This window comes from Copadichromis virginalis, linkage group LG12, assembly GCF_057382275.1.
Source record: "Copadichromis virginalis isolate Kocher_CV1m ecotype Utaka linkage group LG12, C_Virginalis_male_GT1.1, whole genome shotgun sequence".
Lineage (NCBI taxonomy): Eukaryota > Metazoa > Chordata > Actinopteri > Cichliformes > Cichlidae > Copadichromis > Copadichromis virginalis.
The window spans coordinates 26203779-26222250 of record NC_140629.1 but is presented as its reverse complement, the minus strand read 5'-3'; the positions used below and the strand labels follow the sequence as shown (position 1 = coordinate 26222250).

At 41.1% G+C, this 18472-nt stretch overlaps 2 protein-coding genes across 6 annotated transcripts in view; one reads left to right on the top strand and one right to left on the bottom strand.

Moving 5' to 3' along the window:
* The window catches only part of pde4d (phosphodiesterase 4D, cAMP-specific), a 153629-nt gene extending 149570 nt beyond the window's left edge, over positions 1-4059 (top strand). For all 4 annotated transcript variants that reach the window (XM_085475682.1, XM_085475684.1, XM_085475686.1 and 1 more), the window contains exon 15: positions 42-4059. In XM_085475682.1, the coding sequence (XP_085331808.1) occupies positions 42-548 (507 nt within the window). In that variant the 3' untranslated portion in view covers positions 549-4059. The remainder of the gene's footprint in view (positions 1-41) is intronic.
* Positions 4060-5887: 1828 nt separating this feature from the next.
* On the bottom strand, positions 5888-18125 carry rab3c (RAB3C, member RAS oncogene family). Of its 2 annotated transcripts, none has more exons than XM_085475680.1 (5): positions 17949-18125; positions 16032-16253; positions 12375-12493; positions 8424-8548; positions 5888-8234 (listed from the first exon to the last, which is right to left on the bottom strand). In XM_085475680.1, the coding sequence occupies exons 1-5, from the start codon at positions 17964-17966 to the stop codon at positions 8044-8046; spliced, it is 675 nt and encodes a 224-aa protein (XP_085331806.1). In that variant the 5' UTR covers positions 17967-18125; the 3' UTR covers positions 5888-8043. The 2 variants fall into 2 exon arrangements, with proteins under 2 accessions (XP_085331806.1, XP_085331807.1); XM_085475681.1 differs by lacking the exon at positions 17949-18125 and adding an exon at positions 17303-17535.
* Between the last annotated feature and the right edge of the window lie 347 nt (positions 18126-18472).

Below are 18472 nucleotides of genomic sequence, written 5' to 3'. Positions count from 1 at the left end.
CACACACTGAGAGTCCTGTTTTTCCTGCGTGTCCTCTGTAGGTTGGATTCATAGACTATATCGTCCACCCTTTGTGGGAGACGTGGGCTGACCTGGTCCATCCGGATGCCCAGGACATCCTGGACACATTAGAAGACAACAGAGAGTGGTACCAAAGCACCATCCCCCAAAGTCCCTCCCCTGCGTTGGACGAGCCTGAGGACAGCACTCGACCTCCGGGAGGGGACAAGTTCCAATTCGAGCTCACCCTGGAGGAGGACGGGGAGTCGGACACTGAGAAAGACAGCGGCAGCCAGCCAGAGGAGGAGGAGGAGGAAGAGGAGGAGGAGGAAAACAGCTGTACTGATTCTAAAACACTCTGTACGCAGGACTCTGAATCAACAGAGATACCTTTGGACGAACAGGTGGGGGAGGACGATGACGATGATGATGAGGTAGTAGAAGAGGGAGAAACACCCTGCTCACAATCATGTGTTGTCGAGGAAGAGGTAGCAGAAGAGGAGGAGGAAGAGGAGGAAGAAGAGAAAGCGAAATCCCCTGACACATAGCAGTTTATGGACAGCATCTGATTAACTCTTCTTCTTAGTAATGACAGATGATTATTTATAGAATATTTTTTGGGTTTTGTTGAATCTGTGTGTGGTTTTTATACATCCATGTTTCTGGTTCCAAAGCGTGCGCTGCTCCCCACCTTGGCCACTCCTCCCTGCCCGCTTTGTTCAGACACGCCCACTGGTACTACTTCAAGTTTTTTTGCACTCAGGAAAACTCCTTTCCATTCCCATTTGTACTGAAGTGGTGTGTCTTTATTTCACCTTTACAGCCCCCTCCCTTTTACAGGCTTAAGTTTGTGGACCAGCAGTTCAGTCTCCTCCGTGCTGTTCTTACTGTACGTAACATCACGTTTTCCTCCTTTTCTACTTCGTCTCAGCCTCGCCCGAAGGTTTGCCAGTGTTTCCGTGTTTTATTAAGTGCCCATACTCTACAGAGACAGTTGTTGGCGTGTTCAAGGAGAACCTCCCTCTCGGTTAGGTCATATCCCCCCCCTCCCGCTACAAATTAGGAGGCACGTTATGCTGTCATCCGGTCGAGAAAACCTGACGGGGCGCCGCAGAGATGAAAGCTGCAGCACACCGGGGAACTTTTTGAGACACATTTCTGCTGTGGAAGTCTTCCTTGAAAACCTGACTGACACCAAGCTCAAATCGAAACGGCTGTGTCGCTGTCCTAGACCTCTTTAATTTTTTTGTATCGTACTGTATGTAAGATTCAGATATTTTCTAGAATTTACTTTTGCAATCTTAGGCTCTGTTTTGTTAGAAATAAAGAAAACGAGGGCACTTTTGGAAACTAATGGGGGAGAAACGTGTCGTAGATATTCAGTGTTTTTTTGTTTTGTTTTTTTTCTTGAAGGGGATATCTTTACAGCTGGGTTACATTGAGTGTTCTGAGCTGTTTGCACTTGCTCCAATAGCATTTATACTACTATTTCCATGCCACTGTACTCATATTTGGTTTGTCCTGTCAGTTTGAATTTTGGAATTCATTCATAATAACTATTGTTTTTGGTGAGCGTCTTCACCGAGAAGGAAGCGTGAAAGCCGAGGTTTTCACACTTCAGTTACATTGTTACAAGCCTTTAAATTTAATTGTCGTTGCCTGCAGTTCTTTTGAACACATCCTAAGACAATGCAATGCTTTGTAGTTGATACAAAAAGCACCTTTTTTAGAAGCTTGTTTAGTGCTCCAAGTATACAGAAATAGAAATGGTATTATAGGGTGATTTTATACAAATGCTACGAAAGCTTTTTATCATCCTTCTTTTCATTTTCTTGCCCTTATTTGACACGCACATCAAGAACTGCTGCTTTTTTCCAGTCACTGTGTTTTCTTTTACCTGTTGTAAATGTGCTTTTCATCACAAACACATTTTTGTTTTTATAGGGTTTTTTTGCCTACACGACGTTAACTCCAGTTACTGTCTTTGTTTTCGACAAGACAATCAGCTCCATCGTGCAGTCGTCAGATATCCTCTACAGATATCCAGATACTCTTGCACAGATACATATATTCGTTTATGATTACATTTATTGTTTTATTTAAACTCGCCAAAACGCGTGCGCACATAGGCTTGAACGTTGTCGCCCTACATCACAGCCAAAACTCTTCACTTTTTTCTATCATATTTTACGCCTCAATTTATTATTTATTGCTTGATTCTTTTTTTCCCCCCCTCTTTGTGTGTGTGTGTGTGTGTGTGTTTTTTTTGGTTTTTTTGCATTATGAAGATGGTACAGTAAATATTTTACTGTAGCATAGACCACATCGCAGGCTTGCAGGTTACAATATCCAAATATACTTTTTAACCCCAGTGTACATACAATATTTAAAAGAAAATCCACCTCTTTAAAGAAAAAAAAAACCACTTGAAGTACTGCACACCGCTTTTTAAAGAGTGCTCGTTTTGATTATGTGTCATTTTAAAACTTTTTATTTAATCTTTCATTTTGTGCCAATACTTTTCTTTCTTTTTTCCCCCCATCCTCACCCAGAGCCCTTACCTGTAATAAAAAATTTTCTGGTTTTATCGCTGTTTACAAACATATATTTATTGTGCTGTACATAATATATAATTATTAATGTTATTACTATCATAATGCAGTTTGCTGTAAATGGTTGATTCTTATCATCCCTTTTGGTGATGGCGTGGCTGTATTATGTACCTCTTGTTGAGAGAATGTTTATTTACACATGAATTTCAGTGTAAAAAAAAAAAAGAAAAACAACAAAAAAGAAAAAAACAAAACAAAAACGATCCATCGACATGTTGCTTAGCTGAGAAGTAGCTCAGTGAAGAGAGAGGGAAAGCCAAATTGTTTTTTTTAAGAAAAAAAAGAAACTGTTCCTTGGCCCATGGGCTGTGCCTTAAATTCAACACGTCATTTACTTTTAGCCTTTTTATTTTTTGAATTCTCTAGTTCTCTTTTTGCTGCAGTGGTGAATCTTTTTGGCTTGGGTCGGCCCGATCTCCTGCTGAGAAAAGTTGCCTTTTCCACAATCACAGCCAAACACGGTTTGCTCTGTCTCGCAGCTACGGCGCTGCTTTGAAAATACGCCGTCGGTGCAGACGTGTGCGGAGACTCGGTTCGACCGCAAGCCTGAGATTTACCACATGAGTGATGTGTGGCCTATAGCCAGCCGGATGTCCCCAGAGTCGAGTTTGCTGTAGACCTGGTCTGAACAGCTCACACTTCCTTTACGCTCTGCCTCTACACTCACAGATGTGATTCAGCCTGTCAGGAGACGTGATGCGGGAGTCGCTTTTTTGGCTGCCGCATCACCTGCTTCTGCGTGGCTGTCTCGCAGCTACAGAAACACTGAATGGGGCGCAACAGTAGTGTATAGCTGTTGCTTGACTACGGCCCTACAAAGCACAGAGGCTTCGAGACACATCTGCATGTTCAGCCACTGCTGCATTAATTATGGCTGAAACACTGGCGGTGTGTTGCTTATCTATGCTCTGCCCGCACGACCACTCACATTACTTGCAATATCCAAAACCACTGACATCTCTCTGCCTGCACAGGAGAAGGGTTTATTATATTTGTGTAGTGAAGGGAGGGGTGGGGGTATGGGGTGGGATTCAAGGGGTTTGGGCGACTGCATCATTGTCCTGAAACATGGACTCTTATTTTGACACACATACTGTAGATTCTAAACAGCCCTGGACCAATGGAAATAGTGGGTTCTTTTCTCATTATGTGTTCTATTTTTTTATGGTATGAAAGGAGAATACAAACTGTAACTTTAAGACAAAAAAAAGAAGAAAAAAAAAAAGGTCTTTGGGACAATTATATTTTGGGTTATGTCTTTAGAATGCCAACTTGTCTGGACGTTTCACAGGACAATTAAAATTTTATTTTAATGGATTCCTTGTTAATTGCAGTCTATTGGATAGCACTGTAGATCATACAACTTTATGTAAAAAACAAATAAAAAGAATGAAAAAAGTTTTTATATGCAATGGATTAAATAAAAGCATGGGTTGATTCTGCCTAATCACTTCTTGCTTGGATTGTTTTTTAAGGTATTGGAGAATTGAGTCACAGTTTCCTCATAAAACAATCTCTTCATACCTACTTCAAAAGAATCAGGGTTCAGCAAGACCACTTGTTGAACTCTGAAGGTGTCTCATAAGGTGATTGAGGCATAAGTTTTGACACTTCAGCAGTGAAAAAATAGAAACTTTCTGCTGATATGAATATAAGCGGTGCCTTGAAATTGTGGCTTGCCCTTTGGTGTGCAAAATACTAAGGCAAACCACTGCTGTAGAGCACGTGTCTCTCAGCAATTATGAATGCACAAATTGCTTTGAAATGCTCAAGAGGAAGAGCCAAGACAAAGCAGCTGTACATCTGAGTGACATGATGTCTTTGAGGCAAAGACGTGGGTATTAGGGTAATTCGTGATTCTTAATTGGCCATAGGTGTGAAAGATCCCGTGCATCTATGCGTTAGCCCCGATAGACTGGCGGCCTGTCCAGGATGCGCACCAGAGTTTGCCCTGTGACAACAAGGATAGGCTTTGTGAGCAATTTAGGACAAACAACATTAGCATCTCATCAATGCAAATATCTAATAAGCCAATCACGTGGCAGCAATTTGGTGCATTTGGGTAGATACGTAGGTAGACATGGTCAAGATGACCTACTGAAGTTCAGTTGGAGCATTAGAGTGGGGAAGAATGGTGATTTAAGCAACTTTTAACATGGCAGTATTTCAGAGGCTGCTGATCTACTATGATTTTTCCTCACAACCGTCTCTGGGGTTTACAGAGAACAGTCTGAAAAAGAAAAAATATCCAGTGAGCAGCAGTTCTCAGGGTGAAAATAACTCGTTGATGCCAGAGGTCAGAGTAGAATGGCCAGAATGCTTCGAGCTGATCAGAAGGCAACATTAAATAAATGAAAGACTAAACCAAAGTATGCACAAGAGAACAGGGAAAACACAACATGTTGAACACTAAAGCAGTTGGAACTGTCAACTAAGAACTGTCAAAAGTGTTAGACAGTGTGGTCTACAATTCACGCAGGCTCAGCAGATTAGGACAGCAGGAGACGAGTCTTAATTTCTCAATTTCTGCTGCAACGTTTGGATTGTAGAGTGAGCGATTGAACCTCCAACCAACCACCAAGCTACAGTCACCCCAAAGTACACCACAGCCTACCTAGCAAACTGTTTATGTAGCAAAGCTCAAATCATCTCAAACTGTTGTCTTAAAAATGACAACTGTACTCAAGTGGCTTCGACAGTCACTGGATCTAAATCCATCAGAGCGCCTTTGGGATGTGGTAGAAGGGGAGATTTGCATCATGGATGTGCAGTAACTGTCCGATGCGATCATGTCAATATGGACCAAAATCTCTAAAGAATGTTTTCAGCACTTTGTCATGAAGAATGAAGCAAAGCTTGACCCAATACTAACAAAGTGTACCTAATGAAATGTCTGGTGACTGTATACTTAAAGTAGCTTCACAATTGTGTTTTTATTGCACCTCCAATGGAGTTACAGTTAACAGTGTGTACCTATGACAATGCCTATCAGGTAAAACTATAGTAAAAAAGTAAATAAAACGATAAATGCAACATTTTCTACTCAAAATAAGTGCGATAAAAGTACAACGTTCAAATGTACAATATAGTCATAGTGGGTTCGACTCACCATAAATTCGTCACTTCCGCTCTGGTGCTAATCCAGCATCGTGTCACTAGGTGGCGCACTTTGCCTTAAAATGGGACCAGAGCAGTTTCACTGAAACATCAGGTGCGGGTTGGAGAGCAATCTTCACGCTTCACGAGTGAACAAAGAGTCACGAAGGACACAAACGCCCGCAGATAGAATTGGATTTATTTCCTATAATCTCAAAAACATACTTCTTAGTCTGCTTGCACTCCAACAAATAAATATATTCAGTTATATGTAAAGACATAATATTTTAAAATGGCATTTTTACTCGAGTGACTGTTGGGCTGAGGCTAACCATCCCTCTATGAAATGAATGCGATCATTACAGTAATTTATTTCATGGCTACTGGCATCAAATCATAATGTCACACACATACACAGATGTGTACACGCAGGCGCTTTAAACTAGTTCATGTGTATTCCTATTCTTGGCATTAGTAAAACAGTATGGCATATGTCATGGACTAAGTTTTCTCCCTGACTATCTGTCACAACAACACTGCATTTTGACATGATAATACAAGTTCGGTCAACAACCAACAGTTAGCAGGAACAGCATATAGTATGTGAATACATTTGTACAAAAGGTATACACAAACAGTACACTATATTACGTAATTTGTCTCTTCAATATGGCAGGTACACGCACACATACACACTTACAGTCGCACATTCAGTTACTGAATGAAGCACATCCTCGGGTTTTACGAGTTATTCTGACCTACTGTCACTCACGTACGGCAGCTGGGGTCATTGTACTCGAGGACGGGAGAAACTATGTACAGGGTATAATTCATAAAATATTGCACTTATTGGCCCATTGCATCTCACGGCGAACGCCATGACAATGCTCCTAAATCTGTAACACAGCGTGATATATACAGTATCTTATCATATAAATCTACACAGGTATATCAGGACTGACTTCATGCAATTGTTTAGAGCTTTTATTCAACTATGTGACAAACAACCGACGATGTGAAAAGAACTGTAATGTTTTGGCACAATTTATTTTCTTCTAAGACTAGCAGAACTGAAACTTTTCTGGCTTTTCAAACAACCTACAACGTTTCTATTACATGGAATTACATTAAGACACTAGAGTACGGTATATGCCCGCTATGAGAAGTTTCCCTTTTTACATTGTTGTCAATTTTTTCAGAGGGTGGGGGTAGGATGGAGGACTTCATTTTATCATACAAACATGGAATTTAAGCATGCTGAGTCAAAACTTAAACATATTTTAATATATGGCTGTTTATTCCATGACAGAGCTGATCATTTGTTGTGTATCGCACACAGTGAGCTGTGCTTTGACAGTAAGAGATTTTTCCTTTAATGGAATGCTAAATCACTGTTTTCATATGGAGCAGGGGATGGTTAGGTTTGGGTAAGGCCTATCTTAAAATAAAACAGCACACATTATTGAGTTTTTGGCAGCATGCTCATTGGATCGAACTATAAAAGAGTGTCTTGGAGGCTAAGCACATGGAAATGGTTGCTTAAGATATACTTATTAGATATACTTAGAGGAATCACATCTACAGACAGCGGAGGGTGGAACAGTACTCACGTCAACGTTACACACACTCCAACAGTAAAACAGGACAGAGGGACTTACAGAGGCCGTATTGAAGATGCTAAAAGGCCACTTTTTTCCAAGGTAGATGATTTTAAGATGGCGAAGTTGCAGTCGGACATAATACTCGCATTCACGCAAACCCGCACTCACTTATTGTGCAGTCACACAACAGCCACACACACACACGCGTTACACAAAAGAAAGCCGCTACATCCTATAGTGCACTAAATCATAGATTTGGCAGCTTCAGGAACCTATAAAAGGAAAAAACATACTGTACAAAAACATAAAAAATAAAAAGCTTATTAAAGCACTCACTGACTATCCTTCAAGGTATTATCATCATTATTATAGCTTTTAAAGGTCTTAAGGATTAAGTGTACAGTGTGAACTATTTGCAGCCTATGAAACATACTTGGTTTGTAACCACACTAACTAGCCAAAGAATGAGAATATGGTGTCTGTGTATTCAAGTTATACTGTAATGTTATGCATCTTACAACAGCCACGTTTGTTTTCCTGGTTATTTGCTATTGATATAAGGTGATAAAGTTAAGAGATAATAGGACAGATTTTTGTAATTCTACTACTAAACGGGGTTTGAAGTGTAGTCCAGGGGAAAGCAGCACTATAGCAGGAGTGATAACGCTCAGGGAGAACAATTTTTTACCACCTTACAGGACCTGTGCTGCTCTCCTGCTCCTTGACATGGCTCACTAACAATTGCAGCCGGGCTGCTGGAGGGGTGGAGCGCTGTCTGTGAGTTTGGCAGTGGGCGCTCCCGTAGTGACAGCTGGATCAGCGTCCAAACTCTCAGACATCTTGTCGCAAATTAGGTCGACGAGACGCTCAAAGGTCTGCTTCACGTTGATGTTGTCCTTGGCGCTTGTCTCAAAAAACTCGAAACCTTGGGATCAGAACGTAGAAATGACCGATTAATGATCACAAGATAAATGTGGGGTGTTTTTGTTTGTTTAGAACAACCTTGACTGTCTGTACAAAACAAATAAATGTCAAAGGTCTTTCTGCAAAAACCAGACTGTGATGCAACCCAGTTTTAAAAACACCAAGTGCTGAATGTTGCTCTGAGACCCACCCAACTGCTCCGCCAGCAGTCTGCCATTATCCACCGAGACCACTCTCTCTTCTTCCATATCACACTTATTCCCAGCCAGCACCACCTGCGCGTTATCCCACGAGTAGGTTTTTATCTGGGTTGACCTGCACGTAATCAGAAAGAAAACACAACAAAAATACATCACATTCACATTAGTGCTGTTTGCCGGGTTTCTCAGAAAGTGCTAGAAACAGATTCTGTGCCACTTTTTTATTGGACTGGAAGAAAGGGCAAGATGTAAATCTGTCCACCATTTGGGTCGGTCATGAACAGTGATTGCATCTCCTTTTGTTTGGCATCGTGTCATATCTGAGTCACTGATGGCATTGCGGAAAAGTGGGTCAGTGGCAGCTCTGTTCTGAAAATTCGTAGTCACTGTTGCTGTAATGTAGGTGATTATTTGCTATTTTTTAGATATTTACAATTTATATTTAGATAGCTATAAAGCTTTTTGGCTTTAGTCACAAACACACACACACGGGAAACACTGGATTCCATTGTTAAAATAGTTTTGTGAACTGTGTCAAGTGTTAATATCATTACATGCTAATAACGACATCCACATGAACAAGGATTTCACAGCAAATCAGTGAGCTGCTTGAATGGCTCTTACCTCTGCAGGCTGCTTGCAATCTGGGAAGGAATTTAAGGAACAAATTCCTCCCGTGGTGTTGCAGTTTTGACAGAAAGTAGGGCAGTAAACACACCACAGGCTGAAAACAGGAGAGAAGGAGCCAGCCATAGAAAAAGGAAGAAACAACATCTCAGAGAGAGAGAGAGAGAGAGAAAGCAGCATGATGTCGGCACACCGCTGCTCTCTGTCCAGTTCTGTCTTGTTTTATTGCTTCAGATGTGGGTCAGTCTGAATCTACGTGCAGGTATTATTCACTGACCAAGAAAAAAATAGCACTGGTGTTTGTATCGCATTTAACGAAGCAACACAAGTAATTAAGAGGTGTTAAATTAAACAGGTAAGTGCCTTTTTTCCTATTGCTGTCCAATATTTATTTTATTGGAATCTTAAGCAGTTGATGTCAATCTCACAGCGCTTCCCTCATTTTCCTATGACATAGGCAGGAAATGAGCGCGTCACAGGCTTTAGTCAGCCACTGTCAGGGAAGCAGCCGTTGCCTTGGCAACCTCTATTTTTTTTCCTCCAACCTTGTCACAAGGAACAAGGTAGAGAGAGAGAAATCAGAGCTGAGGCCTGTGGTAAAGGCAAAAAAAAAAAAAAGAAGGATTCTGGTTATGTGGCAGGTAAAAAAAGAGCCTCTTCTTTTGTGTACAGCTGATGGATTTGTGCACCGTCTGGTGAACAAGTTCACAGGTGACTCTCCTGGATGGTTGCTGCGAGTGACACACTTGGCTCACTTAATTGAGATACCCATCACAGACTGTGCTCAGACTGCAGCGCTCTATTAAAGTGTCAAGCAGGCCTTAAAAGAATAATAGGTGTGTCTGGCTCTGAGCTGTCTTTACAAGAAAGCCTTTCTGGCTTACAGTAACAGAAAAAGCACTTGAATACCAATCAGGCAGATGATATGAAGCAGTTCCTGCTGATGTACAGAACCCCAGCAGATTTTTTTTTAAACATTTCATTTCCAGTTAAACAACAAATATGCGTTTTGTTAGATTAAACACTTTAACAGCTGAGTGACTGGAGCGGAGAAGACAGCGGTCTTACAGTAATGGTATTTATCATACAAGTCACACAAAGAATTTCTCATGCACCCCACTTTTATGAGGACCCCACATAAAAGTGGGGTGCATGAGAATTTTGTATAGCCTAGCTTAATATGATTTTAACCTTTGTACTGTATTTGCTTTAATTCCAACAACATGATCCAACTGAGAGACCGGAGATGAAGACTTTCTCCAGGACCTCGGAAATTAAAGAGACTTTAGAAATAAAGTATGAAGTTGGATCAACTGCAAAAGTGCCGCAATATGTATAACTCAGTGCAGCTGCTACAACATTTACATCATAAGGATGAGCCTCTGATGATTCACAAATCTTTCCTCTCAAAAATGCATGTTTGAGCTCCTGTAATCTCTTTTGCCTGGCAGTGGGTGAGGCTGGGAAAGTGCAAGAAACAGTGTAAATAAACTACAAGATGTTTCCCATCCCAACACCTTTGTACAGTCAAGAGGAAGGATCAGCAAAATATAAACCAAAAGACATGTCGGGGGAGGGGTGTGTGTGTGTGTGTGTGTGGATCTGATGTTTTAATGAATCTTTGATGCTGTTGTGCTGTAATGGTTACACTGAGGAGAACTTCTTGTTGCTAGAGTGAAAATTCTAACACAAAACCCACTTCCTGATTCGATGAAGCCTTCTAAGTCCCGTTTTAGACTTGGGTGCATCATCATGAATCACAGATATTTAGTATTTAGTATTTATTTATTTATTGTCATTGTCAAGAACAATGAAATTGCGTTTGGGGCTTCCATACAACCCAAAAAAAAAAGAAGAAAATAATAAATACCCCTTAAAACCCAAGTGTACATATTGTGGTATTTGGACTTGGCTCAGACTTACTGTTACACCCCGCAGACACTTCAGTGACTCATGAATGGACCGCAGCCATGACCTTGACAAGTTCCCTTCCTTGATTCTTAAATCTGACAACAGCGCTGCAAACACTACATAACAAGCCTGTCAAATGTGAGACAGTGCTGTGGCCACTGCGAGGACTTTGGAAAGTTAAAACAGCTCAGACTCACAAGGAACTCAAACTATCTCCGCTAACAAGTTAGTCATGGATATAAACTTAACCTATGTCACAGTCTTATCTGCTATTAAACAGTTGTGGTGTTGAATAATTGCAAGGAAAGTGTTGTCCCACAATATGAATAAACAAAGTAAAGGTGAGACTTGACCTATGCCAGTGTCCTAAAAGAAAGACCACCAGAATTTAATCAGTCCATGCAAACAGTTCCTGCACACTCAAAGAAAGCTGCATAGCAAATGCATTGATATTCACAGGAGAGGAATAGAAGAAGTATCGATCATGTACAACATTAAGTCCAGTTTAGTTTATAGCACACTTAAAAGCAGCTGCTGACCAAAGTGTTGTACAGTTAAAAGAAACAAATGACATAAAACACTGAACAAAAAGACAAGAAATTAAAAAGGAAAACATTTAGTGAGAAAACATGAGAAAAGCAACACAAATAAAAATACTCAGAACTCAGTCTGATTTAAAAGCCCAAGAATAAAAACGGATTTTCAAATGCAGCATTTATCTATTTATCAGAAGTAAGAGATAACTGCCAGGTTCCTTGCAAAGGGCTTTTTAAAAAACTTTTTTAAAAAAGGTCAAAGTGGTGGAGGTGAGGGTTTATAAAAAACACAATAAAATCTGTTTTTGTTTTTTCAATTAAGAAGATTTAGTGCATCCATGTGTTAACATTCTCCAGACAGCCCAGTACGCCTTTCAGAGGAATCATAGATTTATGTTCCAGTGGCAGATAAAACTGTGCAACATTAATATGAACCATACTGAGACCAGTATAAAAGTTGAAAAAAAGGCTGAGGGCCCCACATAAAAGTGGGGTGCATGAGAATTTTGTATAGCCCGGCTGAATATGATTTTAACCTTTGTACTGTATTTGCTTTAATTCCAACAACATGATCCAACTGAGAGACCGGAGATGAAGACTTTCTCCAGGACCTCGGAAATTAAAGAGAGTTTAGAAATGAAGTTTGAAGTTGGATAATTTTTAGGAACAGGCTCCACCACAGCATGTTTAAAATCAGACTAAAGACTGCCATTACTCACATCAGCCTCAACAGATATGAACTGCATGCATTATGAAAACAAACAGGCCTGATATGCTGATGTGATGCAAATGATATCCAGAATAAAAAAGGGCCTAGAGATGACACCTGTCACACAAAACTGACGAATATGGGCAGCCATAACTCACCAGTCCTGCACAGCACCAAAGGACTCCTCATTGGTGATGTCGTACATGAGGATGAAGCCCATGGCCCCGCGGTAGTAGGCAGTGGTGATGGTCCTGTAGCGCTCTTGGCCCGCTGTGTCCTGTGCACAGAAAACAAGATTTATCACTGCTGTGAGCAGCTAACTGCACTTTACACTGTCAGGTTCAGCCACATGCAACATATGAATAAGCCGATTGCACAAACATGATTCAAACTGAGACATTTGCTTGGTTTAAATCAACTCAAGTTTGGAATGTTATGTACACATGTTCACAGCTTCATTTACTGTGCCCATGATGCAGAAACAATCATTATACTAATTGCCTCACTGGTGATGCATTGATGAAGTGCCAAAAAAGAGCAATTCAGTTTTGGCTGATGTGATTGATTCTTTTCTCTCCTCAGTAATAATTGATAATCGCTCAGTAGTGTTGAATACTCAGTGGTGCAGGATTAAAAGCTCAGCCTCGTGACATATATTTCTTAGAAAAAGGGGGTTAAATATAGAAGTACAATGATCTGAACCTCGAGAAACCTGCTTGCTGTTTGTGAGTCTGGACCAAATGCTCAGAAGCAAAGCGAGTGATTACACAGCATTTGAGGAGCAGCACACTGCACACAGATCGCCCTGGCAAAAGCAAGCACTCGCCACAGGCTTTGCTGAGATGTCAGTACAGACAGATGAAGTTTTTTGTTCATGAGAAACAAAGAAAAATAGATCCAGGCAGCTATATCACGATAAATGTTCCTGTGATTGCTTAAATATGTGCAGACCTGCAATTTTACACACAGTTACATAACCAGAAATCCCAGTAAGATACTGTATGTTTACTGAGCTGTTGTTACACCCACAACAAGTGTGCTCACAGCCGTCTGTGAAACATGACAGAGGACTTCTGGCTGATCTACTTGGCTCTTGTTAAACAGAAGCCCAGAAGGCAGCAGTGGATTGTATTTGCCACAGTACTTTTGCTTTCTGTCATACTGCACATAACCGCAACAGTGTGCCTGTTATAGCCAGAGGACAGCTCTGACCTTCACTCCACAAAGACAGAGCTCACAGCCTGCCGAGCTTCCACGCACAGCACGGCTCGGACCTTTTGTCAGTTGACAATGCTGCAAAAACGAATGCATGCAAACATGTGCATTTTAATGTCAGCAGCTAGTCTGTGTGGTTCTGCATAAACAGCTTTTTTTGTGGACTGACCAACATAAAAAGGGGAAGATATGTTTCAGAAACTTGTTCACTCTCACTGTGCATATATGAAGTTATCCTCCAATCGTATGAATGATAGTGTAACCACAGTCTTGTTCCTTTCTTTCAGTTTGAAGTGTTTTAGAAGCCTTTTGATTCTTGGCCGAGTGCTTGACAATGACCTTTGCATTTCAAGGATGTTTTAGTGAGTTGCTTAAAAAGATGGAGCGAGAGGGAAAAAATCTGCTTGAGTACAGAGAATTTGAGCTCCTTGAAAAGCTTCGCTTGTAGTCTGCAATTCACCAGAAATCAATCCAACAAGCTGACTGCTTCAAGTGGAGAGGGAGCCCGACTCTCTTCTTCATTGAGTGAAGTGAGTTTCTGTTTTTCCACTATGATGACGCTGCCAGCACTCTTGGTTTCATTCAGCTCAGCCTAATGCGACAGTAGGGACAGCTCTGTGATGCAACATGCAGTTTTATCCCTCAGCAGATTAAGGATGTGCATACCGCAGTGACATTAGCCAACACCCATCACCTTAGATGGGCACTTAGTGTGTGCCACAGCTCTTTCTTAGCCCAATTAAAAGCAATAGGCTGATTACATGAACGCGAGGCCAGTGATTTTCTCTCTGACTATGCTTTTCTGTGCTTATGATGGAAACACATTAACTCCATTAGCCAATTATTTGACTGTTCAAAGTCTGTTTCCACATCCTGACGAAGCGCCTTTGCTTTGTCTCGCTATGTGATTTGCAGACGCCGAATGTCTGGGGGATCGCTAATTGCTGAGAAAGTCAGCTATGATGACAAACAAGAGAGCAGAACCTCTGAAGGAAAGCTGACACTTGTGGCAATACAGAAAGAAAACAGAAAGTAAGTGAGTAGAAAGGAAGTCAAAGAAAAAGAAAGAGAGCAAGAAGCTTTCTGCTTCTCCCCACTATCTCAGAGGTGTAGTGAGACAATCTGGTTTCACAGCTCAGATGAACTCCTAATTAAACAAACTCAGACATTCTTCAGTTTCCCACACGTTCTAGAGAAGGTGTTGCTTCTGTTTCCTCTCCCACTGGGCGGCAAACTAACACTTACTAGTATCTTGTCAATGATGTTGAAGCTTCCATCTGTCTCAGTGCTTACACTAGAGTGTCAAACACATTATAGCCTTTCCTGAAGCTTTATGGAGTTAATTAAGCGACCAGCTTAATGCACCACACGTTTTCTAAGAGCGTCTTCACACCTAAATTCTCCATGTTCTCCAATAGTCTAGAGCACAGCACCTTCTTCCTGTATTTACTTTTGCTGCGTCGCACGCGGTCACATCTGGCCAATAAACAGATTGACCATTCTCACGTGGTTTGCAGTGATGCATTTTGGTTCACTTGGATTTTTCTCTGTGTGAAAAGACATCAATCACGGGGAAAATTTTACAAACTTATCAACTGCTTTGGAAGAATGTAAACAAATTAGAGAGAAATGTGAGAAATCCATAGGAATGATGAAGAAATCACTAGAGATATGTTTTGATGTCAATTGAGATAATAGATAAAATTCAAATCCAAATACAGAGCTAAAGTGGTTATGTTCTATCCAATATCTAAATTAATACCTTTGTGTGCAGTTGTGGGTTTTTTTTTTTTTACTTTGCCAAATATAAAGCAATCGAATCCTTGAAACACAAGAAGATATGGACAGAGGTCAGGACAAAGTGATAGATTGACAGCCTTTTACAAACAGGGGTCATTCAGCAGGAACACAAAGGTGGAGGGAAACGAGAGATTGTTGTATAGTTTTCATTTTGTATTTCCTTATGCTTATGAGTTTTTCCTCCTTCTGATGCTCAGGATTGGTTCTTTATTGTTTTGTTATTTGTGTCTTTAGTTGTAGTTTAGGCATAGTTGACTTTAGGTTTATTAGTTCCCTTTAGTGTTCCCATTTTGTTCCTTCAGTCTCATCTTTGTGTTGGTCTTTTTGTTTTTATCAGTTCAGTTGTGGCTCTTCCTGTTTTATTTTGCTAAGTGTTGCTCTCTGTGTCTGTGTTCCTTGCAGTTTCCACTTCCTGTATTACCTTTTATATATTTTATCTCAGTCTCCCCTTTTCCTTTGTCGAGTACTCCTACTTAGCTGATGTTCCTAGTGATTACTAAGTTTTGGAACTCCTACTTTGCAATTCATTTGATAGATTCTGGACTTTGTTTATGCCCTGGACTATCACCATTAAAGCTTGCTTTGGTGTCATTTCAGGTCTCCTACGTCCTCAAACAGACTCAAATATAACACAAACTTTTGCCTGTGCTCAGACGGCATTACATAGGAATCCGGATTCTAAAAGAGCGTTCCTTCTCAACAAAATTTGTCAAGTTGTTTCTTCTGGCTAGGTCGTCAGTCAAATATTTTGTGGCTCAATGTCGCTAAATGTTTAATGCTCGCGTTTGAATATTTCATACCCAGATCTGCAGTTTGATCCTCTTGTCATTCTTGTACACAGTCTTCACTTTGAAGTCGATGCCCACGGTGCTGACGAAAGCTGAGGTGAAGGCATCGTCTGCATAGCGGAACAGGAAAGACGTTTTGCCCACGCTGCTGTTACCAATGATCAGCAGCTTAAACATATAGTCAAAATTTTCCCCTCCCTCTCCTTTTCCTTTCGCATCTTGAGTGGCAGCCATCTGCAAAAAAAAGAAAGAAAAAAAAAAAGAGATTGGGGAGGGGAGGTTAATGCAAAGGGTTGGAAACATTTTTAGAAAAGTGCTTTTTAAGATGGTTCATGTCCATTGACCACAAAGTAAAAGAGAGTGCTGCAGACAGATGCAGAGTAAAAAGTGCAAGCTTGTTCTACAAGGCCAGATCAGAGGTGACAGAAGGCTGTGTAAGGCAAACCAGCATGAGCAGCACCACAAGCTGTTGTATCGATGACTGTTGGATAACCAGGACTTTTAAAAGCCTGATTTTTTCTTAAAATACTTTCTTTAACATATGAAGATGATTAATGTTATGGCAGAGAGAGCGAGGGCAATATTTCAGATTCAGATCTTTTAATGTTTAATTTTACACAACTCCTATTCATATTGTATTGAGCTATTTAAACCTTAAGACTCACTGATTTTTTCCTCTGTGAAGTTTTCTTCTAGAAATTGACTTCTGTTTGATAAAAACGTCAAATCTCATCCCATATTACCACACACTGGTGTTATACAAAGGACAGAGCACACATGGATCTTTCACCTTAGCAGAGCATCTACCCAAACCGTTTCAGTGCAAGCTGTCAGCAGCCAGCGACCTCCGAGGACGAGAGTACTACGAACAGGACGACACCAGCACAGTCATATCCGCCTCCAAGGTGAATGTTCCGACAAAGCCTCTGTGCCAAACCTGTGCAGTTAATAAATGATGCCGGACCTCCATCACACACAAGATCAGGACTTCGGTTCGCTTCCGCGTATGAAACAACACCACCGAGGAGTGTTTTTGCAAGGACACAGTGTTGAAAATATCGCTGCAACGATGTCATTTACACGCACCGCATAAAGCAAGAAGCTCTGCTATAAAATTACACCCCGCGGATGAGCGAGAAGCCGCATGCCAGCTAGTGTTTCGGCGACCAATTCTGGGCAGGTCATTTTTATCTATCAATGAAATTCTTCCACGCAATTACGACTACAAGCTACAGAAAAAAAGAGAAGAAGAAGAAGCGTTGAGGACATTTATGTGAACAAACCTGTTTTTGGAGGCCTCGGTTCTATCTGTATCTGGCCCTGTTTTTTGTTTTATTTTTTATTTTAGTAGAATGCGTTTTCTTTTAAATCTATATTAATATATGTATATATCTGAATCTAACGCGGGCGCTGGTTTTCTTCCCCCCTCTGCCTCTCGCTTTCTCTCTGTGGAGCTCCGACCAATTTCAGCACCTGGGAGCTGTCCCCCTCCGATCTGGCACGCGCCCGCCTCTCACCCCTCCCCTCCACCCCGCGAGCTGACGAAAAAGGCTGGCCCGCGTGAGCCGAGCACGAGCACACGAGGAGGGTGGAAAAGCGGGTTTCGTGCGTGTCTGTGACGTCACCGTCACCCCGTAGACGGGGGTTGTAGTTTTTGCACCGGAGGAGAGCGGAGGAAAACTGCAGCATCAAAAGAAGAGATTTGACTACATTACTCAGCATGCAGCTCAGTCCAACTGTCAACAACTGAAATATTTAGAGAAAGAGAAAACCTTTGTAGTTCACCCTTTGACGGGCGTCAGAGTAACAGATAACAGTAGGCTATGTCGTGTACAGACCCCTGCCATGCAAAATCAAGAGTGCAGGGATAAAAACCTTTTATGGGTATCTGCTATAGTTTGCCTATATATTAAAAATGGCGAATCTTACCTTCCCATACAAGTCCATTCTATTATCAGTTTTTTTTCTCTCCAAATATTTGTTTTACAGCTCTCTCTTGCATCCAATAAACTCCCAGCTCAGGAGCATAATTTCGTCTTTTTTTTTTCAGGAAGCAAATATAATAGCCTCTCCTTTTGCGTCACTGTCGGTCGGTTTTTCTGCCGTCCCCCCGCCCATGAAGCAAAAAAGCCCCACTTCAGAGAACAAGCGGCTGTGCAAATAAGAGCCTACCCCTGAATGCTGATGAATATTGTTATTGTGAACCTTTCGGCTCAATGAGTCTGGGATGAGGCCGCGGCGGAAATGAACAACAACAAAAAAAAAATCTTTGCAATTATAATCGCGCCTATAATTAGATGGAGCAGAGAGATTCACACCTGAAATGTATGATCGTAATTAAACACCAATTTAAAGCATTTTAAACACATTTATTTTTATATAACAGCCTTAATTAGAGGCTTTTTTACGCGTTCACACCTGAATCCTAAGTGGCTTATCTTATACTATTGCGC

Excerpts from the sequence above, each read along its gene's own strand:
- rab3c (XM_085475680.1), bottom strand. Across the intron at positions 12,494-16,031 it reads GGATCAAACTGCAGATCTGG|GACACAGCGGGCCAAGAGCG; the intron begins GTATGAAATATT and ends TTCTGTGCACAG. Across the intron at positions 8,549-12,374 it reads TTTGGTGCTGTGCAGGACTG|GTCAACCCAGATAAAAACCT; the intron begins GTGAGTTATGGC and ends GATTACGTGCAG.